At 38.0% G+C, this 27,166-nt stretch overlaps 1 protein-coding gene across 8 annotated transcripts in view; it reads right to left on the bottom strand.

Annotated features, from left to right (window-relative positions):
- CACNB2 (calcium voltage-gated channel auxiliary subunit beta 2) overlaps positions 1-27,166 on the bottom strand; it is a 261,949-nt gene that overhangs the window by 7,995 nt on the left and 226,788 nt on the right. For 7 of the 8 annotated variants that reach the window (XM_065666518.1, XM_065666519.1, XM_065666516.1 and 4 more), the window contains 6 exons: positions 24,263-24,343; positions 23,893-23,951; positions 20,780-20,889; positions 6,739-6,890; positions 5,914-6,009; positions 4,637-4,822 (listed from right to left, as the gene is read on the bottom strand). In XM_065666518.1, coding sequence (XP_065522590.1) covers positions 4,637-4,822; positions 5,914-6,009; positions 6,739-6,890; positions 20,780-20,889; positions 23,893-23,951; positions 24,263-24,343 — 684 coding nt within the window. Of the gene's footprint in view, positions 1-3,187; positions 3,213-4,636; positions 4,823-5,913; positions 6,010-6,738; positions 6,891-20,779; positions 20,890-23,892; positions 23,952-24,262; positions 24,344-27,166 lie in introns of all 8 variants that reach the window. The other variant, XM_065666521.1, reaches the window with a different exon arrangement.

The following is a 27,166-nucleotide window of genomic DNA, read 5'->3' as shown; positions in this document are numbered from 1 at the left end:
ACTTAAAAACTTTCACCAATATCAAATTCAGCTAGAAAGGATCACAAAACCAGTAAAATTGAAGTACACAATAATCCACTTTGAATCTAAACTAAAAAAAAAATTAGAATTCAAATTTTACTGAGGATGCAGTATTATAATACAAACAAGTCCTTTCAGCAGAATGGAAGGTGACACGTTCTTGCCTCATGATGTTTCTGACTATTCCAGTTAGCAATATTTGCCTACCACACTCCAGAAAAAAGTGAGGATGCAGAAGCAGGCCAGACTGCAGAAAAATTAAGGAGGGCATACCATGCCAGAAGAGGGTAGGTATCACTTGGGAGTTTACAGATGCCTGCTTGAAAATGGCCATTATGGGAAAGTGATTTTAGAGGGCTAGAGAGGTGGATTCCAGAAGAGAATTGAAGTATAAAACCTTGGCTCTTTTAGCATAGCTTTTTTCTTTAGAAAAAAAATGCAACTGAATCAGGTATGGATAAAGTTTGTATTATGATACTGCAAGTATCACTGACCTTCTGCTTTTCTCAGCAATAATTCTGTTTCTTCACGGTAATGAAAAATGAAACTTTCACCTCACAATTTTAAGAGCTCAAGAATGCAGACCATCGCCAATAAAAGCAGGAGGAGAGTGATATTATCACCTATAGACTTTCCTAACACACCACTACTATTAAAAGACTGAAATAAAAATTACCAGGTAATAACAAACTCTTCACCAGCATAATGCTTTGAAATCACTGCAAAATGAACAAGTGGCATTATTTAAAAGTCATTTGGGGGTTTGATTGCATTAACCTGCTTTTGTTCCCAAACCACAGCCAAAGACCTCTCAAGCTCAACTGCAAAATTTTAAGAAATAGTTTATAGTGAAACTGAATTATCCTTCTCACATGAAGTGAAGAACATCAAGACAAAATCATCTATACTGGCACAAAATTCAGGCAGGTTTTCACAGTTATACAGGCCTTTGTTTGCAAGACTGTTCTGAATTTACCAAAGTTAGTCTAAAGTTTGCCCTCCTATGTTCAGAGCTGTCTAAAAAAATAAGGATTGCCTCTGGGGCAGCTCGTGGACATATATTCTTTCCATCTGTTTTGTGGAAAAAAGCTAGGGGAAGGAAGAAATTTTACCCTTCAGCCACAGATCCTGCAGGTAGGTTTCTTACAACTCAAAGAGTAAAATTACAGAAATTGGACAGGAACAAATCTGTATTTTATCAGAAACTAATAAAAAGTAATATATTTCAAACTAGGAATTCTATAAATTTAACAAATCTCATTTTCTAAGACAACACTTTGTACTGTAAACTTCCCAGCGACTAGATGGGTTGCTCCATGTGTTCCTAATTTGAAACAAATGGTATAGATGAGAACAAGGTAAGCGAAACAGCGGTCCAATTTATTTTTTCTTCTTGTTTTTATGATTCTCAAGATGATTGTGATTTGCCAGAAAGGGATGTAGTAATTGTAAACATGAATAGATGTGTTCAAAGTGAACAGGAATGACTCAACAGAGGTGAATTATAAATGAAACCAAGTGAAAAGCAGGAGTCTAAAGCAATTCCTGCTTTGGATGTGTAAACACGTTCTTATTAGTTCAAAACTATGACTGTTTTTAAGGCACGTAAATGGGGTACAGATGTGAAACCCTTCGATTCTTATGGTCAAATGCCAAATGTGTATGTACCTATATATATATATAATCGTGACTAGTAAAATCCATCATTGCTGTGGTTTGAGAACAAATGCAAAATTTGAACCTGCTCTGAACAAAACACTACTTTTACAAATTCAGATGCATCTTCTTTGCTCTGATGAGCATATGTGGAGTAGCACAATGAATACATTTAGAACCAATACCTGCAATTTCATAACAGAGTTAGGGATATTGTGCTTTATGAGAAAAGTAATTGACACTAACTTTCCTTAAATATTACAGGGACATTGAGCAGGTAATGTTTGAATCTGGGTTAGGGTCTGGCTTTGTGGTTCATAACCAAATTAAGGCTCTGGTTTGGATTAAATTCAGCAATGCAGAGATTTTATGACCCCATCTCACAAGGTTTTTGCCTAAATTGGAGGAAGTTTGAAACAAGCCCATTTCATTATTCGGTTGCAATTTCAAAGAAGCAGAGGTTCTTGGAAAGAGTTCAAGCAGTGTTGAAAGAGGAGAGAGATCTGTGTCCACCGAGCCAAGTTGGCTTGCTCCCTGTTTCCATGCAGTGGTCCCTAATTGCCTGCACCATATGTGTGTAAGGTTGCTTCAAGTCTTCCTTTTGGAATTAAAGTATTTCCCTACAAGAGGAAACCTGAGAAGAGTTGTCAGGACAGTTTGCCTCAGACCTCTCCACCAGATAGACAGGAAGTGTATGGTCTTCACCAACCTCGTTTCAAACAGCCCCAGGAGGCCTCTTACCTTCAACCACCTTGTGCCATGCAATACACACAGTCAGTATCATGCTATAAAAACACGACTGTGGCAGCTGGCAACACAAATATCCCATTACAACGTACACCCAGGACTGAAAATGTACAAAAATCAATTATGTCTCACAGCAAAGGTGTGCTGCATTGGCCTCGGTGAGAATGACTTGAATGCTTTGCAACATGGATTTGGCTCCTCCAAGCCAAATGCTTGGTGGCACAGCTCTTCTCTGCAGAACAGTCCATAAAAATGGTGCATAGACTTTAAATTGTCCAAATAGAGGGTCTTAACACTATTGAGAGAGTAGGTTTAGCCACCGCGATTAGAAAATAAAACCACTCTATGCCAAGACCATGACAAGCTCAGGTCTGAGATGTCAGCTGAAAATGCATCATAGGAAAATGAAACAAAAGGAACATAAAAGTTCTGTGTCTCATAAGGGATTTGTGCTGCTTCGCATTTTTTGATTAGTAGACCTATAAACAGACTGTGAAACTGCAAATACATTTGCATTTTTAGTCCCTAAAATATGTTAGTTTGTAAGGACATAGCATAACATTCAGAAAAGTGTTGTTAGAACTCTGTATAGTTCCACTAGAGAATGTTAATAAAATGAGTAAGTGAATTATAAATCCACACCCAAAAGGCATAGAAAAACTTAAGCAACATAATAAACAAGTCTACAAAGGAAAGAAAATTTATCTAGCAACTCTACACACAACAATGCTGAATTTCATACTCAGAAATTCTTCCAGCTCACATTTTTTTTTCAGGGTGTTTCAGCTCTGAGGACAGAAAAAAAGCAGAAATGAGCTATCACTTCCAGTCTCTCTTCCTGCAATTGCTTTTGAAAGCAAGAGAAGGAGATATCCTGCAAGTTGGCTGAACCAGTTTTTCTTGTTAAAGAACAAACCTGTCAAGTTTGTGGTCTTCTAATGAGAAATAAATTCTTCGACACAAAAAAATAGTTTTGCAAGACCATAAAAAAAAACAAAAAGCAATTTTTCCATCTTTTAATTTGGGTGCAGATATGTATTTTGCTTGGACTTTCTAGAAGGGGGTATTTTTCTTAGCCTAAGTTATGAATTGTAACTGACATGTAGGTGACTTATAGGCATATTTGGAACTTGAGTGGAAATTTAGAGGTAGTGAGCCATTATTTGGTCTGGGACAGACATATTTTACCCCCCAGTAGGATTTTCTCAGCCTCAAGGCAACATTCACTATTTATAATGAAGTAGCATCTTTAAAGATCTCATTTTATGCCATGCAACACATACAACAAAGGGCAGCACCCTCCTTACGCTGAAAACCTTAGTCCAATTGTACAACCCAAAAGTTGAAGGAGAAAAGAGGATACATAATATGCCTAAAGTCAACAGGCAGGTCAGTGTGGAGGTGCGAATAAAGTCTGTTTTTCCCACCTCACTAGTCAGTACCCTTGCTCTTCAGAACACACTGCCTCTCAAGGTCTTTCTGCACAATGGGCAGGGTGACTTGTGTTTTATGTAAGAGTTTGGCTTGAAGGAAGCATGTACTTTTCATAGCACTGGCCAATGAATAAAAGAACAAAGGAAACACTGGAAGGGCCACTTGTGCCTTGTGACTTCACTAATACAGTCAGTCATTTTCAACCTCTGCAGCTCCATAGCCTGTGAGAAGATAGGAAGAGATTCCCTCCAACACTTGTGGATCTGCTCTGTACCTAACCCAGTTTGTCATGCACGGCCTCTGGGGCTGGGATTTGCCTATTAGAGATTGCGTGCCCATCAATCAGAGAGTTACCAGAGGCTGTAGCGTGCATAGTATTACCCCAGTTTTGTTCCTTTGCTTGGATTACACATGGCCAGCTATGAAAATGCTTGTGGCTGGTACATATATTGCTGGCAAAGTGGTGTCCTGGGCACAATAAAACCTTAAGTATTTCACTTCACATCACCATATGTTTTCAGTCAGGATGGCTTAGTTCTCGGAATCAAAACCAGCCCCCTAGTCAATATGTAAACACATGCTACTGTGAATACAATAGTAACAACAGTAATGTGCCTGTATTTGATTCTTACGCTGAAAATGGGTGAATATGCACTGAAAAAGCTCTTACTCTATCAACAGTAAGACATTCAGCATATTCTAGTATCAGACTACCACTGTTCTTTAGAAGAGGAAGAAATGGATAGGGAAAAAATAAGAGATGGCATAAAAACTGTACCTGTAAATTAATATTTGGACCTGGGCTAATAGGAAGAGTGGCTGTTGCAAGTGTGCGAGTGAGAAGCTGGTTAGGAGGATTGCTGCTAGGTGGATGTGTGGCCTTCCAGTAGGCTTCCAGGTAGTCAGCAAGGTGCTCACAAGCATCTTCAAGCTGGTTCTCGTCAAGAATTACATCGAACATTTCCTGATAAAGGAAAGGTTTTAGTGAGAATAGCCACCAGCTAAAGGGAGATCACCTGGAGACATTGATGGCCATGCTTTGCATTCATCAAAATAAATCACATTTCTAATACTTCTGTTATGATATCTCATCTCCCCCTCCCCCCCCCCCCCCAGTTTTTTTTTTGGAATGCAATTGATACAAAAGACAGCAATCATAATTAGCACTAATGATACATTTGCTAATGTAAGTCCTCACGATTTCCACCCAGTAATGCACAGTCAAACTTTAGGCACCTAAGGTTAGGAGGTGAGTTTTCTTCATTCCCTCCCTGGTCAGGGAGACAGAAGTACTCCTTAAGGAGGCTCTGAGAGCCTGAGCAGGTCTCTAGCATTCTTCATAGACTTCTTGGGGACCCGAGTAGACTAGTGTCTTAACAGAGATGCTTGAACTTAAATGAAGAAAACATCACACTCCCTCAGCTCTGTAACTATGGCAAATTCCCATATCTGCAAGTGAAGTGAACCTTCATCTTCTGGTCTCTTACCCATACTCTTGACAACTGAGTATGCAGATAATAACGCTTGCCCTGTTTAAAACACAGCTGAGGTCTCATTATCTCTACTTTATAGGTGTAAATTGATAGTACTTGCTTCAGTGCACATCAACAGAAGAACTGCAAAGCTCTCAGCTATACAGTACCATAAAGTTCTTTGCCAAAACTGTGACGAAAAATGCCAGCAGTGATGGGCTGTGATGACATATACTCTGAGGGAGCTACCCAAACCATCAACCTTACCCTGAATTGCCAGAGATAAAGCACTGTCACCAAGAGGGTTCATTTTTAGACAACCCCAAAAGAATTATAAACAGATGCTCATGTTTTTTTAAGCAGTGAACGCATCAGCATATATCCTAGTAACTGCTTGTGACAAAGGCTGTTTTTTCCCTTCACACTTGTGCAGAGCCCAGATACCTCAGGAGGTGTTCTACAGAAAAGCAATAGTGAAATATGGCCAGAAGAGGGCAAGCATTCCCAGAAATTAGGTCATTAACCTTGTACTTGAAAAGAAAGGCACATTTCAAAGAGGAGACATAAATTAACTGTGACTCACTGGAGGACACTGTGCCAGTTTATCAGCTGCCACCATCTGAACATTAAGGTGTTTGGCCTGAGATTTCCCTCGAGATTTTATTAGCCTCTGTAAAACCTGTGAAAAATAAGACATTAATAAAAGTGAGCAGGTCTGGACTTCATGTAAGTATATAAACACCAATTTAAAATGTTTGTATTTTTAACTGTCCACTTGAGCAGATCAAATTCTTCAGGCTTTAGGAGCATTTCCATGCTGTTTACATCCAGAACAAGCTAATTTTCGTTTACCTCCCAACATCTCCTTTCCTAACTAAAAAGTTCCCCTCCTATTTTCCTGATGCTTCTGGTTTTGTTTGTTTCTAAGATGAAATTCTTTGATTGCTCTCCTTAGTTCTCTTCCCATAAATTTGTTCTCTTTCAAACGCCTCTTCACAAGGTCTGTGCAGGCTTTTTTTTTCCACAGAATGAAAGAGTACATTATCAGGAGATGTTAAAGTTTACTAATCAGTCTGATATTCATTATGCGAAAATATTTCTTACATTTCTGGGTTATTTTGATTTAACAAACTGTTAGCATTACTTACGTGATTGATACTAAAAGTGTAATCCCAATTAAAAAAAAAACAACATTGGAGCTACAACATCTTTTCCAAAGTGGATTTTGGTAACACTAAAGCTAAGATACATTTTTTTGTTTCATATTTCACCATCCCAAGGGAAGCAATAACCGTATTAGCATAGCAGTGAACTTTAATGAGTACATGTGATTATTCCAATTTAAGACCCCCAAAAAGGGGCTAAAAACCCAAGACTGAGACAGTATAAATATCAGTAAAATATTTACCTTAGGAGAAGAAATCTTTACGTATACTATAATGGGAGCCAGAGAAGTTTTGCTTAGTTGAGCTGGGTGGTTGATGGTATCAGCATCGAGCACTACCAACTGCAGTGTCCTCGCTAATTCAAAAATCCGTTCAATTTCACTCTGAACTTCAGCTGCAGATAAGTACAAAATTAGAGTTATGGAAATATTAAATGACAATTAGTTATAGGAAATGTAAAAATGTGGCAGACTGGTGTGCTGCTCCTCCTTCGGCTGGTCGGAGTTGTTATTTACGCACATCTCTGGCACGGTAGAGAAATGAACACAACATTAAGGAGAGTGTTTTGCCCTTGCAAGCAGCACTGCCAGCCTTTCTCACCTCCACTGCCTCCTGCAATTCCTTGTAATCTCCAGGGCTTGCCTGATGAGATACTGTTAACACTTTCTCACAGGACCCCAATCCACATACATAAGAGGTAAGAATGCCTGCTGCATCACAGAGTAATCTTACTATGCCATTAATTTCCTCCATGTAAATAATTTCAGCTTTGAAGCTTTAATCAATTTGTTCAAACTGCAGTGCCTGAGATAGGCATTAAGATAACTGAGGTATCTACATTAGCAGAAACTCCTGGTTTTCCATTTACTTCAACTTATCAAAGTTCTGGAAAACAGTGTTTCCTTCATTTACTGGTCTCAGACTGGCACCATATTAAAAAACTGATTACAATGCATAAAACACTTACCCCTCCTCCCCTCACCCCCCAACTCAATAATCCAAACAATGCTATGGTGTCCTCCAACCCCAAGAGTCCTGGAAAAGCAATTTTTCTTGAAGAAGTCATGCTGTCTTCTAGCAACTCATGCTCCCAGCTCCTCAGAACCCTGCACCTGAATGGCAACAGTTGCAAGGGGCAAACCTCTCCAAGACAGACGGACTGGATCCACTTTCACAAGTGACATAGAGCCTGTCTTCATTCCCAAATGAAACAAAACTCTATCTTATCATAGCAAAATAATCCTTGAAATGGAATCACATTTTCCTGCTCAAATCTTGCCATAGGCTGACTTCACAGAGTTATTACAGAAATTGGGTGATTTGTGCAAGTCTATACATAATGTCACAGAGCCAGATGAGATTGTAGTTCATACAGATCCCTTTAAAGGATGTGCACACCCCATGAACCAAAGTCAGGTTAGAGATCTAGTCCATTCAAAGTAAATATCAGAAGATAGATAACCAAGAGAAACTTAAAAGTCAAGAAGAGGTACCAAAACCTTAAGAGTTTCTTGAAATTACATCATTTTATTTATTGTGCTGGCACAAGCATTACTTTTGCTTGAAAACACAGCCTATCTGATCTGGCTAGACAGAGATTTCTATAGTGAATGGTTTCTTTCAAGAGGTACGAAGAGATTGATTTTTGTTACCTTAGAACAGCAACTGAATAAATTAGGTACCATGGTAAGGTTGCAAAATTTCCAAGAGAGCAAAGCATCCCAGCTAGAGTCCATATAGCTGTCTTTTCATTCCCAATCAACAGGTGACTACTATAATCATTTTATAAATCAAGCAACATCTTAAATGGCCATCAGAAAATCTGTATATGTTGTTCTCTATTGGAGGAGGTCGACACTGTTTTGGATTTATTAGAGATCACCTCCTTCGGTTTGTAGTAATCTCCAATTTTGGCTGAGTACATGCCAATAGGTCTTTTACAGCAGAGAACACTGAGATGTGCACGGCATAATGGTATGGAAGGCACCAGTGCGTGCTCTCCTGCTTGTTGATAAAAGCACCATGGCCCAGCTGCAGTTGGAATTAGGGCCACATTTTTGAAGACAGAACATCCGATGTTTCTTGGCACATTCACGATTACATTTTCTGCAACTCTGTTACATAGAGATATTGCTGGAATGACTGAACACCATTGTCTCAGTGATTTAGTAGGAGATAGTCAATAGTCTATCCCTCATTTAAATCCAACTGACAACTAAAATAAACATATCAGAGGTAATTTGTCGTACTGTTCTGATGATGAGTTTGGAATGCTTTCCTGCAGTTTTAAACCAGGCTCAACACTTCACTCAGTATAACAATATCAGTTGATGTGTCATTTTAAGACCATTCCAGACTGCTACAAACCCTTGTTCAATGCAATTTATCACCAGTAAAATCTGTCTTTTTGCCAGTGTATCATAATTTTGTCTGGCGAAGCAGTATTTGCTTCACTGCTGGAAGCACTTTCCTGCCAGTATAGAGTACATCTCTGTGAACCAGATTTCCTGCTAGACTTTCTGAGACTTTCCCTGTCTTTGCCAGGGCAGAGCATGCCTCAGGGTGTCTTCTATTGTGAAACATATCTAGGGTAATAATTGCAGGTAACTATGGTCCTACAGATCAATAGTTTCCACCTCATGGAGAAGGTGGAGAGATACCTTGTCCACCAATTAAAAAGTACTTCTGTATTTATTTTTTGTAATGTAGGTATAGGGAAACAGTTTACTACACTGCATGACTTGTGAACTAATACATTGTGCCTCTAGCTCTCCAGTCAAGAACGAATGGATAAAAAAAGTGCCCCAGAGATTGCTGAAGAGGTCCCGATCTCCTGTCCCTCAGCACACTTCTTCAGCTTCTGGAAAAGGCTGCATTTTACTTGAAATCTTCCTTGTATTCTGACTTTCCATTACACATTAGATTGTTGCAATTACTTATATAATAGTAGCTTCCCTTTTTAGATGACACAGGCTTTACCTAGTGCAGCTTTGGTTTTCATCTTTCTTTAGCAACATCTCTCAAAAAACAAATTCTATACCTGTAAAGATTCCTTCCCAACAAGACACTCAATGAAAATTTTCTCTCAGACTTTTGCCCAAAGAACCCTAAATATCATGTGGGGATATTAACACAAATGCCACTGGTAGTTAAAATAGGAAGCTGAGAACAATGACAGTTTGGTATCTTCAAAGCAGCACAGTAATAACTTAGCAATCTTCCCACCTCCACGAATATCATCTATTTATAATAATGTCCCTTCTGATGTACTGGAGAGGCTTAACAGTGAGGCTATAACATTAACTCCAATAAATTATATTTGCCAATCTTAATGAGAGGCATAAACATAATTAGATCTACTGTGACAATCACCATGACAATCAAATAAGCTATCAAATTTTAGTGACCCTTACAATCTATTTGATTTGGCCTCCTTGATAATCAGAAGAGGAATATATTTTAAATGACAGGAGCACTCAACTATTTATTTTTTACAACAGGGGGTCAGCTCTAAGAAACAGGAATTACACATCTGCCAGCAAACTTTAAATATTGCACATTTAAACTTACTCCCATATAATAATTCCAAACATTCTTTCTGTACCCTGAAATGAATAGGAATTCAGTGCAATATGAGCCCAAGTAAATGGCTTATCCTGTTTTGGGGGCAGACAAATATTCTTTATACCAGTTGGAGCTTACAAGTGAATTTCAAGCAAAAACCTTTAACCGTTCTTTACAATAAACTCACATGAATTAAAGGCAAAGACACAGCCAATACATTAAGAGCAAAATGAAATACGTGGAACTTAGGGTCACTTACACAATGCCATGGTAAAAGAACATTCTCTACATGGTTGGAGAAATACAACCCTCTTTCAAACCTGGACAGAAAACATCCATAGCAGACAGGAGTCACAGGGACACCCAGACGGACAGAACAGTGGCTACATCAGCACTATGTCTTAGGAAGCCCCTGATGAGACTGCAGTTGCATGATGGGGATGTGATGCAAAATGGTGATGATTCTGGCATGCAAAGGCCAAATTAGATCCACAAAATACTGCTTATACACAGCAAAGAGGCTCTGATCTTCAGCAGGAACAGTGAAATTCACGTACCACCAACTGAGTACAGTATGACTTTAATATCCTATTCAATCTGACCTTGTCTACTTGTCTGTGGTATGAGTGGCACTCTGTTCATAGAAACAGAACTGTAAATTATTAGTTGGACTGCAATAGCCACAAAGCATTCTATTTTTCTAAACAGAGCTCCTGATATTACAGATGTGTAGCATGAAAAGAACATACCTACTTCAATGCATGTCATAAAAATGCTGAACAACACCTTGCACAAATGGCTTTCAAATAATTTCATAAATTAAGGGGAACAGGTATCAGTAGCCATGAATTTTCTTATCCTAATTCTTTTTAGAAGCACGCTTACTTACCACTGAATCACTAAATTCTATGAATGCAATTAAATTAGAAGTTTAAGGCAGCCTCAGGAATTCCAAAAAGAAGGGAAAAGAAAAAAATGTTAAATATGCCCAGTGCCTTAAAAAAAATCAGAGACAGTATTGCACAAAAAAATTGTTAAAAAATGGATAAAGGTCATATCTGAAATCCAACAAAATGAAAAAAGAAAACCAAAAAAGAAGCAATGACTACTGAGCTGTGCCCACACACCTCTTGATTACAAGTAAATTAACAAGTAAATTAACAAGTAAATCATAAGCTGGACTGACAGAACTCAAATTTTATATTTTAATTTGTGAGCATGTGTGTGCATACACTTTTATATTGTGGACGAAATCACCAAAGTGTCTACACTTTACATTAGGTATTGTACTAGCCAGAATGAAGGTCCTTGGCCACAGCAGGCTATGCCAGACTACATTTGATGCCTGTGCTTGCTATACACAAAGTGGAGAGACCACGGTGTGATCTAGAAAGCTACACATATAAAGTGTGAACAGCCCAGAGCAAGCCAGTAAGAAACCCCACGTGCACGTAAGTGCTTGGCCTCTTTCTTCTAATCTTCCCTTCTCATCCCTTCAAGCACCAGTGTTCCTCTGGGTAGACAGAGAGCTAACAGCAGGATCATGCTGGGCAGGGAACAGCTGGCTCCATCCATTCCCAGCCAGGGAGGTTCAGCCCGTGCTCTCCAGGCACCATTAAGTGTCCCACTCCATACACGTGGCAATGCTGGGGAGTAGAAGCCTCTATGCCTCCCCACCAGCATACCCAGGTAAGAAGGAACAAATCTTAGAGGGGAACATAAGTAAGTAAGAGGGAATAAATGCTCTAGCTTATTCCTCAGGCAATGGGCTAGAAGATACCTGGATTACAGGTGGTTTCATCAAATTTCTAACATAAATGTAGTTTTGTGAATATACCCGCATTTCCCTGGTCTCAACCAAATCCCTTAGCCACTAGTGTGTTACATAAAAAGGGGAGGGCTGGAGTGGGAGGATGACAATATTTTCCAGGGAAAGTGGCTGCATGTTACTCATGCCTAGCAGATGGGGCTCCTATAAGGTGAGGGATAAGGCAGAAATGAGAGGAGCAATGTTTGCTGCTCTGCCTTGTGCTCCCTCCTGCTGGGCTCCACTGAAGGGGACATGTGGGTTAAGGGGCAGCAGGAAAACAGGGTTTCCCTCTTCCTGCCTGCTGCATCTCAGTTTAGACAGAATTCAGATGGCCTTGAATGCACACACACATCCAAGTGGTATTGACAATGCGATGTCTGGAAACCTCAACATAAACTAAGATCTATTTATAACGGAATAACATCTCCTGAAATGCAATACTGTAATTATGTGAAAATATAAACCAGATAGTGTCATTTAAAAATACATAATAGCACATGAAGATGTTTACTTCCTCCCCTATTTCTCTGGGCTAGAAAAACAATAGCATTCATAGAATGAAGCTTCTTATGCCAGGCTTAAAATGGAAGAAAATTTTAACGGCCTATGAATGGAGAAGATTGAAATCAGTGGATTGCAGCAGAAAGATGAGTGGACGAGCACTGTGCAGGGGAGAGCTGCCCTGAGATGACCACACTAGGTAAAACAGCAGCTGTTCCAGAAGATGCCATGCAACAACAATGCAGCTCCCATCATTAAGCTCCCCTACACTCTGTTAGTGAGTAATTGGGAAAGTAAGACTGGGCAAAGCAGCAGTCTAGCATTTATTTTGCCCAGGGGACCGAGCAAGCATCTCTGCAGAGTTCAGAATGGATATTATCATGTCAGCCTAGCACTAACTTGGACATTTTTTCACTATGCCTCATTACTCAGTGCAGTGCTACAGGCCTTTACAGCTCTGGTCCATACACAGACACTAAGTAAGTGTTCCCTAGGTCTGTTGTTTTATTCAGAACAAATATAAATAAAAATGCTCAGCCCTTCTCACAGATAGGATGTGAACCAGTCCATCGCTGGCAGTTCAACCCCTCCTGCTGATGGTGTACCACTCGTAAAACATTTGCATATTCACTGAGTGGGAGATACTGACTCTATGGCCTGATGCTGAGAGTGGGAGGCAAAATACACGGATTCTAGTTCTTTCTCCAGGGAAAGTTTAATTATTATGCAAAGTGTATAAGACTCAGCAGGGCCAACTGACAACCACCATAAAGGTGATCACAGCCCTGTCACGGTGATGGAAATAATGAATTCATGCCTCTGTTAGTAGAGAACAGAAATGAACCCAGACTTCTTTGCATTATGGTTAAACAACACAAACCCTTAGTCATAGATAAAACGAGGACACAGACACCAACTTTTTATCCATTCCATGAGCCTAGAAGAAAGAAAAAATACCTCATCAATTCAACCTACAAATGTGAGTAGTTTTAAGGGAAGCAAAACTGTATTCTTAGGCAAACAGCTAACTTGCTAAAAATATTACATTCACCTATCTCAGGTTCATTCACCTATCTTAGTTATGATCACAGAATTGTAGAATCATAGAATAGTTTGGGCAGAAAAGGATGTTAAAGATCATCCAGTTCCAACTCCCTTGCCACAGGCAGGGACACCTTCCACTAGACCAGGTTGCTCCATCCAACCCACCAATCTGGTCTTGAGCACTTCCAGGGATGGGGCAGCCACAACTCCTCTGAGCAACCTGTGCCAGTGTCTCACCACCTGCACAGTGAAGAATTTCTTTTTAATAGCTCATCTGTATCTACCCTCTTTCAGTTTAAAACCATTACTCCTTGTCCTATTCCTACATGCCTTTGTGAAAAAAGCTCTCCAGATTTCTTGTAAGCCCCTTTTAGGTGCTGAAGGCTGCTATAATCCTCCTCAGAGCCCTCTCTTCTCCAGGCTGAACTAGCCCAGCTCTCAGCCTTTCTTCATAACGAGAGGTGCTCCAGCCCTCTGATCACCTTTGTGGACCATCTCTGGACTTGCTCTAACATTCCACGTCCTTCTTATGTTCAGGGCCACAGAGACGCAATTACAGAGACTCTGACCTTAGATGTTAATAAAATCAAAGCTGGTCCAGCAGGATAAGAGCATTTTGAGACATGTGAGTCTGATAAATTATAACAGCTTCAGGATCTTCATGCTACTCTTTCCCCACCCATGTGCAAAAAGAAGTGTAGCTGCATTCCCATGATAACCCAAAAGCTCTTGGCTGTTATGTTACAGCATTCTGGTTCAATTCTGCTTCAGGTTTAGCAGATTACCATATTTGAAGGTTTAATGACTGCAAGTGAGAGGTCTGGACATTTTTCAAGCTATTTTGAAGATAAAATCATAAAGGGACAATCAGGATTTTCCATAACACACTGAACACCTTCTTCTCTTGAAATTATATTAGATCCTTGAAACTTTGGAATGAAAATACACTCCTGGGTAAATCCCAATTTTGCATTCCTGTCCCATGGCCTCTGTAAGTAAGTAAGGAATTTTATGAGGCTTAGCACTCTTTTAAGTTTATTTTAAATCTATAGGTGGGGAAGCACTTACTTGAAACTTATCACATACAACAGTTGTCAAACATATTTACCAAACATGGAAAATCATAGTAACATTATAATTCATATATATATAATGTGTATATATATATATATACACATTATATATTACATATATAATAAATTGTTACCATAGTTTCAAGCATTCAACTGTCTTTTGGCATAGATATGAATGAAGAAAATAAAAACAGAAAATTGAAATTTGCAGTGATAATCCCCTACTATTTTTCAAGCACTTATGTTTCACTTTCAGAAGACAATACTCTGGGATATGAACATAATGATGTGAGTACACTTTCTAGAGACAACTTTCCAAAGATAGGTTTTCAACTGCACATGCAAATTGAGCGCATGTAATGCCCAACAGGTTACTGCATATGCACACAGAAAGCAAATACACAGATTCCCAGCCATTTGACTGCAGTCGATTTACCATATACACAATGACACATTTTACACCAATATTTACACGTCTGTGTTAAGAATATGCAGATTAGGTGCACACACCTTAGAAATTTACAGTGGAAAACCTAATCTTTAGTGTTTTCTTGTCAATCTCAACTTTATTTTTAGAATTACTTAAAAATAAATACTGAAAACCAGCAAGATTTTCCAAAAGAAATACTCAGCAACACAGTACGGGATTAGCTTTTCCCTGTCAGTGAGCCAGCTGTGAGAAACACACAGTGGTTCTGTGAGGTACAATAAAGCACTGAACACAAAACAGCAGGAAAAGTAATTTGCAAGCTTGTATACATACCCAGAACATCTGGAAAGGGAGAGCATTAATGAAGTAAAGAATGGAAAAAGCCAAGACAATCAGGTTCTTGTACAAGGCATACAGCATGAGGCAAGGTTATAACAAGTGTAACATACACAGAAACAAGAAAAAGGGTTGGATCCCTTTGACAAAGAAATGCAGCAAAAGCACAAAGCTGGTTCAGCAGTTTCTGCAAATAGCACGTGTGCATACAGAAATTTAACTAAGCCAACTGGGACTGATCTTGAGGTGAATAGGATTTAACCATGTACTGCACTTTCTTGGAGAGAAAAGTCTTTTCAAAATTACAGATTTCTTCTAGGCTTTTAAAGAAATAAATTTAGTTCTAGTATTTCACATGTTAAGCACATAACAGTATTTACAAGCAAACATTTCTCTTTATATACAAAATTAAGCTTTCATATAGGAGAGGCTTAAGACTGTACTGTCCCCTCCAAAACCTTTACAAGCCAGATACCATTTTTATAAAATTCTTGGATACATTAATTTTATTCTACAATATTCAGTGGTGGCTTTGGTTTCCAATGACTCAAATCCCAAGTCTGCTTTTAACTGATTCCTTTACAAAAGCAAACTTTCAGTCAATAAGCGTGCGCAGTATTAAGCCCATTGAGACCTCCCTACAATCCTGTAAATCCAGTTCCTCATGGCAAGTCCTACTCCTGATTATCACATTGTTTGTCTGTGCCTCCTTGAAATTAATTCTGGATTATCTAGTAAATCAGTTCCAAATATAATAGTGCTTACTCCACTGTTTACTGTGCTATGCACAAATATCAGCAATATGCATGATACTGCAAACCTGTATTGGGTGATAAGGTAAGAGTTCCCATAAAGAGGTTAATTTATTTCCCATTAACAAGTATTTTATATTAATATATCAAGTACATTACCTCTGTACTGTGCTAATTCATGAATAGAACACTCATTAAAATAATACTTACATAAAACCCAACAATGTATTTTCAAAAGTCTAAGAAATAGCCTTCTCTGCTACAGTTGCTACTGCTGCTCACAAACATGACCATTAACTGAGGGATAAAGCAGTGGCTTGACTGCCTAGCTGCATGAGGTACCACTATGCAAGGGTGGGTGAATAAAGGAATAGCTTCCCACTGAACCTTCAAGGGGAGTGGGATTTAGATTAACATAAAGTAGTTTTGGGGAGCTATGTGTGCTATAATAAAAAGTTGTTTTTAAACGATACCAGATGTAGAAATGAACACATGGGTCTCCGTCCATGCGCCACTGTCTGAGGAGGTGAAAGCCAGCCAGCCAGCCCTGCAGCTAGAAGACTCCTTCAGACCAAACCAAACCAAACCCAACCTAACCCTGTTTTTCATTAACAAGATCAAATTTCATAGCAATAAATACCATTTTTAAATACCTGGACCAGAACTATGACATTTAATGTTTGCTAAAATTCTGTCTTTTGATGTTGGTTTTTTTCTTCCCCCCAGTGATTTGAAGAAAAGGCCCTACTATTTTATACAAGGAGAAATGAAGGTAGAGAAAGAATTCATCTCCCAGGACCCCTCAGCAGACCTACTGCAGATACTAGAAAAGAACTAATGTAACCTGAGTCCTGACTCAATGATTTATCTGTGACGGAAACTTGTATTAGAACAATATTATTTGGCTGTAAAGCTAATATTAATAAAGTAGAAAATGCCAAGATTTAATCAAACCTTCTGTGGTCTGTATTATAAGAAACTAACTTGTTTCTGCAGGGCTGCTATTTCAATCAGTACACAACCCCATACACTGTCAACTGATAAACAGCTACTGAATCAGTTACTTTCTCTGCATTGTCAAGTATGTGTCCCACATCTCATTTAGAGCACACTGTTCTAATCTTTCTCTAAAAACAGAATGAATAAATTATTTTATAGAACTTACTGTCGTGGTATTTCACTGATGCAACAAAATGTTTTTTCACTTTGAAACATTTCAGTTAGGTGAGAAGATGAATTTATATTTTCCAGATAGAATAATCACAAGTCACCACTAATTTTGGGGAGTCAATTTTAGAAATACAGTGTCTGAGTCTTCAGAGTAATTACCATAGTAAAAATTACATTTGACTAGGAAAATGGAAGCCATCCTCCAGGAAATCCCGATTTCTTAGGATTCTTTCTTCTGAAATGGAACATAACCTTGAAGCTCCTTTTAGAAGTCAGCACTAAGACTCAGGACATTACTGATATGACTCTGTACTGTCAGTATGTGATATCAGTACTGATCCAAGAGAAGGGAAAATTTCTCTGAATAAGGCTGGGAATTAGAAGAATAGCTCCCCAGTTAAATGTCTGCAAAGAGGAGAGCCTAAAATGGGAGGACTTCTTGGGAATGAGGAGCCATAAGGCTGGTATTTCATAAGGTACCCAACAGCAGCTCCAGTAGTCCATAGAGTACTGCCTATTTTTCATTTGTATTTTCCAAATCAGTGCATTACCATGCAGTGTACTGATTTTTATGACATACATTACTGTTTGATAGGTTCAAAGCCTGAATCTCAGTTTCAGCCACCATGCTTAGTACTTCTACAAATGATCTTAGAATCATAGAATCAACTACGTTGATCAGGAATTCAATTTTGGATCTGAAAAATCTTTCCTGATTGATCTAATGCTACATGAAGTTTTGGTCAAATCACTATTTCCTGTCCTGCTGCCCCCAAATTTAAATTGCAAAAGTCCCATTGTGTTTGCAGAGAACATCATTTGCCTGCCTGGAATTTCTTGCCTCATTCACTGTACAAGATTCGCAGCAAGCAAAACAGCAACTCACTACGCAATTCCAATTCCCTACATTAGTTTGCATGTTTAAAAAAACCCCAACAACTAAGGCAAAGCACTGGTGGAAAAATAACCTGCAAACACATAACCAAAGACTGAATCATAGCATACATAACCTAAAAATACTGAGAAGCTGCACAGTTAATCTTCTTACTATTACCTCCTAAACTTTATTTTGCACAGGTTGAGTTTTTAAACCTAATAATATTCTTTTAATAGCACTTTTTGTTGACTTCCAGTAAATTCATCATGGAAACTGAAAAATAAAAATTCCGCTCTATGGTGTGATATTGCCACTCACCTCTGCTACTTGAGCCAAGTAAGTACTGGCAGTGGTAGTCTACTGTCATTTTCTTTATGAGCCACTGCTCATAAAGGCCACCTACCAGCAGACTACAGTGATATTTTCTAATTCTGACTCTCTTTCTAACTTGAGGTAGAAATGAGGTAGGCATTGCAGGGAAGCAAGGGAACAGGCTGTAACACTCCTTATATTTTCTATCTTTTGCCTTGCACAAGGGTTTTCTTATCACCTTACAAAAAAAGCAGTTCCTTTTTCTGACTCCACGTTGTTCTATCGTATCTCAGTTTTCCCCCCAACCCAGTGCTTCAATTTCATTTCCCATCCTGACTTCCTTCCTGGCTGTTTCTTTTCCCCTCATGGTTTACCCCAAGTCTGGAGCATAGATCTTGGAGGTACTTCACCAGTGTGTTCAATTATCCCAGCTTCTATCCCATATATCCAACTTTTTCCATAATGTATTTTGACTACTTGCCTTTCTCTCTTAACCTGCTCCTCCAGTTGAACATCTTTAAAGTAAACAACTTCCTACTCCATTGTTCATGCTGCACAGCAAAGTAGGGATTGACAGCTGAAAGATGAGCATCTTCCAGCCTTAGTTCTGCTTGGCTGCCCTGATCCAATCTGCTGGGGCAGGTTCTGCTCAGCATCATTTCTGGACCTTGCCCAGGGAGAGCTGAGTCTTTAAGCAATTCATATGCAAAGCTTGGCATGTGTTAGTGGCAGCTTCTAATAATTTGGTCAAATTTTCACATTATTTTAATGACAATGCCAAGAAACAGGTAACTGAAATCCTTTTTAATTTACTACCAAATTTCAAAACCCTGTTAGGTTATCAGAAGAATGGGAGTATTACAGTTTCTGGGGAAAAAAAAAAAAAAAAGTTTTGAGAATACTTTAACATGGGTAAAATTAATTTTTGCCCTAGCTTCACTTTTAACATGACCTAGTTGCTCTAAAAATATTTCCCAAGAGAATTCAAAATTCTTTCATAAATCACTTCATTTTTAGAACAATTATAACTAACTGCAAACCTGACATTTAGCAGGAAATTTTAGATAATAATAATGGGACTCTTATGAAAACAGGAGACATACCTATCCACATATTTATATATATTCATAACTGCAATCAGCATTTGGGTGTCTCCAACCGAGGTTCTGTCACAACTTCCATTTTAAATACCTCTATCAAGAAAATACTTTAGCCCAAAGAAAAGATTTTGATATTCTTAAGGGTAAGATTCTCTATGAGATAAAGTTATATACAATTAGGCTGCATTCAGTTTTTATAGATTTTTTTTCCTGTATAACTTTTCATGATAGCTGTTTTATGCACATGAAAATATTTTAGTATAAGAAATAGATTATACGGGTTTTATTGCTGAATATATTTGTACAGTATTGCACAAAATTGCACATGCTTTGATGTTCAGGTTGGGAAATAAATCACCATGGTTACGTTTGTTCCACGACTGTATGACCTGTATGCTTATTACCAACTTTCAGCTCTATTCAAAACAAGTGACACTTTTTCTTTTAATTAGATTATTAAACAGACCTTGGTGACAAGACTGAAATACACATAGAAGAATATTCTTGTGTGTAAACATTCATTATGTTGTTACAGTACGTTACATTTTGACGTCTGAACACTTAAAATAAGACATACTTGGAAGCTATCAAACTACTTGCAAGTAGATTCACAGCTTCCACATAGCTGAAAGCAAGGGTTTTAAGCAAATTTTCAATAAAGGGAAGTCAGACTTTTTAAGGCAGAGAGTGGTGACACTTAGTTACATCTTCCCAGATACGCTTGTTTTTCTTTCTGGCTAATGACTGTTTAATTACTTACATAACTGGACAAACTATAGTACAAAAAGACTCATGGAAGACGACAGATACGTATACTATGAAACTAGATATATAGTTTAACAATGTCTCCTCTTTTCCATCCTTCACATTTTGTACCAACCTCAGCATTAGTTTAAACTGATACAGAATTCAGAAAACGTGTATTTAGTATTTGTTTTCAGGTCTAGTGTCAGTAGCTATCACTACTAGTAATCTTATCAAAGATAATGCATAATAATTTCAGGTATTCTGAAACCATCACTTCTATTCAATGAGGAGAACACCTCTTCAGATTTTATGTACTTTATGGATGGCTACCTCTCCCCACCGAGGCAGACAGCAAACTTGAAAACTGAACATAAGCAGGACAAACCAATAATCAGTATTATATGAAGATTACCTGGTAGTGATTTAAAATGATTTCTCCTGCCAAGATTTCTGAATTACAGGAATCGTGATTTTCTCACAGCAGAGAGAAGGCTATTTTTAGCTTACACATACGAACTGAGAGTAGAATACAGCCAGTTTGTAGACAGCATAGTCGTAAGTACTTACCTAAGCTTGATCTTGTGTTAGATCGCTCTATTATCGCATGCTTACTGGGATTGTTTAATACTGAGCGTTTGGCAAGCGAGATGTCTGCTGTGACTCTTGTAATTGATATACTGCAAAAATAACACAGTGAAATAGAACAGAATGTTATTTATCTTGCAGGGATGTGGGGACAAAAAGGGACTCATTTAACAGTAGAATATGGCTAAGATGACTAAAAAAGCAGTTCTCATCAGAATGGTATATTTTGCACAATGTGAACAGAGAAGAAACTTTATCTCACTGATACTGTGACAAGAACTATCGGTAAGACACCCCCCTTTCTCCACAGAACTTAAATGCACTGTGACTACTGACTGTAAAACTACATGCGTCTGGTCAGAAGAGAGGCAGAAGGAGCTCAGATACGTGCTGCAGAAGATGAGACTTCCCTAGGGGCTCCAGGCCTGATACACTTAGACTTCCTACCAGTACCCCCGATATGAACAGGCCTTTCCCTAATTTTGATTAATTTCTTGAAAGGTATGGAATAACAACCTGCCTTAATTTAACCATACCTGTAAGACATATAGCGATATGTAGAGTTGACAGGTGAAGGTACAGCTTGGCAGTACAGCCATATAACTCTAATTTTTACTGCTCAGCTTTTTAACAGAGTGCAAGAGTTACCTATAATTTTCCAGAAAGATACAGCAATATGCTGGGTACATAAAAATGGTGATTGCAACCATAGAGAAGCATGCAAATAAAATCTCTGGGCCCCAGCAGGCTCAGTTTTGCGTTTATGAGAAAAGATGAGCCAAAAAAGAAGTGGTTACTTCAAGTTGTTTGCAGTGACCTCCTACATAACCTTCTGCATATTCTTCTTCCTAGGAAAACAGTTAAAACTGGGTTTGTTTTCCTTTACAGGGTCAAAATGCACCCTTTGGATAAATTCTCTTTCAGACTCTCTGGCCTAAGAGGTTTAGGGGTCACATTTTTCCAGTGCTGAGAGTTAAATCAGACAGATGATATTCCCTTGCTCTTCCTTGTAAGATTTTATTTGCAATTTAAAAGGAGGAAATGGATTTGCTAAGAACAGGGTGGGCTCCTCTCTAGCAAGCAGTCAGATGCTGTTCATCTGAAATGTAACCAAATAGGTCATTTCCCAGTGAACTCAACATGTGCATATATTTATCTAAACCCGTACAAAATGTAAAAAAGCCAGAAGTTAAGACAGAAAAACAGAATTATTTGCACAATACTGATTAGTAACATAATTTTGGAAATTTAGGCATGATTTAACTTAAGCTGAAAACATAACCAAGGATTTGATTTCTGGCTCAGCTCCTGCTATTAGTTCAAAATGAAATCCAACATGTAAATTAGGTACTCATTATTTTTCTTTATTTGCTAATGGATGAAGACTACAAACTTTTACAGCTTTTTTTTTTTCCTTTATTTTTCTTCCAGTCTTCCTTCCTACATGCAATAGAACATAATTTTCCCTTTTTCAAATACAATTATGGTATATTGAACAAAGCTAGAATTAGCAGTCTAAAACTGTTATTTTTCACTTTAGAGAAACTTTAATATCTTTTTAAGGTAATTTTACTGTCTTTTGAGATTTATAACATGAGAAAGAACAGCCTACTTTCAAAACAAAAGGTATGTATGTTCATATAGTGGAACAATTGCAATGAGAGCGGGGACAGGTTGACAGCAGAGTGGCAGCGAAAACAGTAGCATGAATCTTAGAACCTCCTGTACAAATTTGCTGAGGACCTAGAATACCAATTCAGATTGCTACTTTAGTTCGGTATGCTTCAAATCTGCTACTATAGACATCAACTGTATTGAGACATCCACCTTTGTGGATTCACCCTGACACAACTGGATCTGCAACTGAATGTCAGATATGCTTTAAAATACTTCAAGACATAAAGACATACTTTTTTCTGCTTGCAACACTTATTATTTTGTTAACTTCCAGTTCTGAAGGTACAGATCTAAGATTTGACAACTCTTGACTAATATAAGGAGGGACTACTAAGTGGTTTGGTATCAACACCATCACTCTGACTAAGAAAATACAATAGCTAAAACCACAGTCTGGTATTTTAAAGAGCTGAAACTATTGACTGAAAACTTCAAGCTCCCTCCTGAAAGTTTGACAGCACCAAGACAGACAGAATGGTGTTACCACTCTGCCCACTTCCAAATGGAATAGAACATTCACTGAAGTTACAGATATTATAACAAGACCTTCCCGTTTTCTCAATTTTTTCCTCCCAAACATCAACCCACTAGCACATACTGATCTGAAGCCTGATCCAGCAAGAATAGAATCACATGTGGAGAATGCACCTGATGTCTCTGGTCCGTGGGTCAGTGACATTTTAATTACAGAACATGCCACTGCTTTTAGAGATGGATCATCATTTGACATTTGTACCACAGTAATGCCTGGAGGCTCAAATACTAATCAGATTGGACCTTGCCTGGGGGGAACAGGCTGTAACAGCACTCAGACCAAAATCCAGCAAAGTACAGCCTGTCTGCCACCAAGGGTGACCATATTTCAGCAATGTGGGGGTCTGCCTGCCCCAAGCAGGCCTTTTGAGTCTTCCCATTAGGGAGTCCAGCACCGCTGTCAAACCAAGCTTCCATCTTGAGGGACCAAAGGTTTGACAGTCATATACATTAGATAGTCTGAATCTTGTATCACTCTTTCCAGATTAGATGCCGCTGTAAAAACTCAGAGCTGAGAAGGAATGGTGGCCTCGTCAGCTTGTACAGAACCCAGGAAGTGCTGATGAGGTACCACTTGAAAAATACTTAAGCAAAATAATATTTTAAGAGTACATATTTATTAAGTCTTTACATAAATATTTAGCTATTTGGAGTGTGAATAGCACAGTCATCAAGAAAAAGACATCTTATTTTCCACTCTCAACACTTCCCACTGCAAAAACAGCCTCACTGTGCTCTGCTAAGGAATCTACCAATCCACACTACAGTCCACTGATAAAGGAATTAGCTGTCATTAGTAATTTTCGACAAAAACAATGCTATTATTTCTTGGTAGTACCTAATAGGACCTGAACTCAAGTAGATTTGCATTGCAAAGTACTTACCGCCCTTCGAATCTATGTTTTAAAAAATCAAACAATGCTTTTTGCATCATATCTGTTACCTAGAAGCAAACAAACAACCTATTAATAATCACGTGAGAAATCCATAATACTTGATGCTAATTATAATACATACTAAATTGACAGTAAATCTCGTATATCTGAATATTAGTATTGGAATGCAATTTATTCTTAATCTGAATTCTGATATGAAATGAAATACTAATAAGCAGCTATCTAGTAGAAGTAAAACCTGTCTAGACTTTTGTCTATGATATAAATGCTGTTATTCAGCTTAACTACCTCTGAACATTTGAATACAAATGAGGAACAATATTTTTGGCAAAATAAAACCATTCACACAATCACTTACCTCATATCCTTTCAGAGAAGGTCCCACTAAAACTACTGGTCTCATAGAAGGCACTACATCATAGGGAGGGATGTGCTCTGTCTGCAAAACAGAAAAAGCTTTCAGCATCACAGCACGTAAAGAAAGTGTTATACATTGCTTACAATATTAGGAACTCTGAATTTCCAGTGATGTCACCAATACAGGAACCATGGATTCGTTAACTTTTTTCCTAAAACCGGCAGTACAAGATAAGAACTTAATAGGTTCAGGGATTTCTTTTGAAAAAGCTTTCCTTTGACTTTTAGTTCTACTATCTTCATATTTACTCTGGATAGCTACAAAAACTTATTCTGGAGACATTCACATGTCCCACTCCATAGCTCCTAACTGTTAAACTGAAAAGGTTATTTCCAACAGTTAATGATTTGAAATAATTGACTCTAGAGCTGTGACATCTGTTTCCCAGCAGAATATTAATGTAGGCAAATTGTGCAAGAGAAAAATAAAACAAAAAGGGGTGGGAAAAGCATAACACATCTCTTTTTATGTTCAGATCTGCCCACTGCTTGACAAAACATTGTGACACCACTGCAAATTCCCATGGGAGCACTCATCGTCTGTCTTCGAGATTTGCATCTGCAATTTACTTGCAAATGAAATCACAATAATGACTGATCAAGTTAGTATTTCTAGAAAACTTTCATAAAGAGAGCTTGGGATAACAAACCTTCCACTTGGGAAGTTGCTGTTACGATCCAAGAGTCAATTCTGTTAGTATGATATTTGTCGCACTACTTACTGATGTATTGTGCACAATTTATAAGAAAGTATTTTAAAATACAAAGATAAAAAGACTGCCTGCTTCCAAAGATTGTAAAATAATTTATATTGATATCAAAATTAAATATAAAGTTTTTTTTCTTTAATAAACGTCTATTAATATACATCACCAAAAATTAGTCTTCTCAGAACTCATTTTTTGTTTGTAAGGGAGGGTTTGGTTTATCTTTGTCTTGGGGAAAAAAACAATTGAAATCCAAACCCAGCAACATGTGGATGATATAGAAAAAGCTACGCCAGATCCGTTTTTCATATGCCTACATCACACAAGTACATCAGTCAAGAGGACAGAATACAGCCATTTTTCATTGTTTCAGTACTCAATGCATCCCAAGGTGTTTCACAATAACATTAAAGTAAGTATATACAATCCAAAACATAAAAACACACAGACGGACATTAATACAGTGACAGCACTTAATGCTACACAAGCAGCAGTCTAAAGCAGTCTAACAACACATGGAAAACATTTTTGTGAATGTTTTTCAACAATATTTATCTTATTTTTCGTTATCTGTAGCTTAACCAGATAATTAGTAACATAAGAATGAATAACAGTGCCCAAGGCATCATAAGCATGTGAAATGAATTTATTATACACAGTGCAGAATCTGACTTGACATATTTCAAAGCAAAACCCTGCAATTATGCTGTGACACTATCAAAATATAGCCCTCCACTGTTCTTGCTAATGTTACTAATAACCTGACAAGCAAATCAGAGACAGATCCTAAGAAAAATTCATTGCAGATATGTAAGTGCTTATAGCATGAGTGTCTTGATGCAACAGATCTTTGTCTTAACGTGGCTGACTCAACTGAAGGTATTCAAGCTAAGAGTTAACCAGCTATATAAAAATGAGGGAGAGCACAGAAATTACCTTATTTGATGGAATATGGGCTATTTTTAAAATCTGTTCTATTGAAAGAGGCATTTTTTTCTCTCATCTTTACAGTTTGAAATAATGAAGCTGTCAGCAGAAAACTGTGCAAAAGTTATCTAACGGAAGCATTAAAGTTCGTTAGTGTTACAGAATCTAACATTTTCTAAGGGACTGCCACTGAGCTATACGGCTTTCACTTGCAGATTTAAATTCAAATATGAACTTGGAATAAAAACTAGCAGTTTTGAGCATTTGTTTTTTGCTTAGTGGTTTGACTATGCAGGTTAGTTTGTGATGCTCACCCAGTATTTACTGTAAATGTATTACCAAACCTACTGTAACCAGTAATGATTCTGATACAGGAGGAAAATGAAGAGAGAGATAGGAATAGCCACCATCTACATCCAAGGGGATCCATCTAGAAGCTGCATCTTCAAAAGATGTTTATGCAGAGAACATCTAATACATGTCACCATGTGTTATTCTTCCTTATCATTTATAGTTGGTTACAAATATGATTAAGTAAGAAATTACTCAGAAGCAAGAAACTGCTGCTCATTTCCATAGTGGGCTGGGAATGACATGGTACTTAACAACCCCTACTGAAGCAAACACTGGTGACTTTGGAAATGACAAGGATCCAATATTATTTCAAAGAGTTCAAAAAGGAAAGAGAGAGAGAGAGAAGTTCTATTTATTAAACATGAGAGCATCCACAGCATGGGCAATAGAGTCACTGGGAACTGTGTATGATCACTACAGTTGTTGTTACCTGTAGACTTTAGTGGTTAAAATGAATAAGAGCTACGAAGACTAAAGAATTAAAATTAAAAGAGTAAAAATGTGGTATTTCGCTGCATAGTTTGGCTCCTACCTAATGTCTTGATAGCTTATTCCAGCCAAGATCCTAGAAACATATTACGCTTTGCTGTAACAGGATGCCAATTGCATAATTTTGTAGTTATCTGGGTTATCTATGGAGAGACATTGGCTCTCCTGGGAACTACCAGTACCATTTCCAATAGCTGAGCTACTAAAAAAGTCTGAGTGATGGATGGCGAGAACATTTGGCTGGTAATTTATACATGACAACAGGAAAAGCTCAAAGCAAACCGTTAAAACAAGTCTGTGGTTTTCCACTGGTCTTGTTCACCTGCAGATTTTGCACCTAGCAAATCACATGCTTAAATACTGACTAA

Source organism: Lathamus discolor, chromosome 2, assembly GCF_037157495.1.
Source record: "Lathamus discolor isolate bLatDis1 chromosome 2, bLatDis1.hap1, whole genome shotgun sequence".
In the NCBI taxonomy this organism is placed as follows: domain Eukaryota; kingdom Metazoa; phylum Chordata; class Aves; order Psittaciformes; family Psittacidae; genus Lathamus; species Lathamus discolor.
Note: the sequence above shows the minus strand (reverse complement) of the source record. Positions and strands in the feature narration are given on the sequence as shown.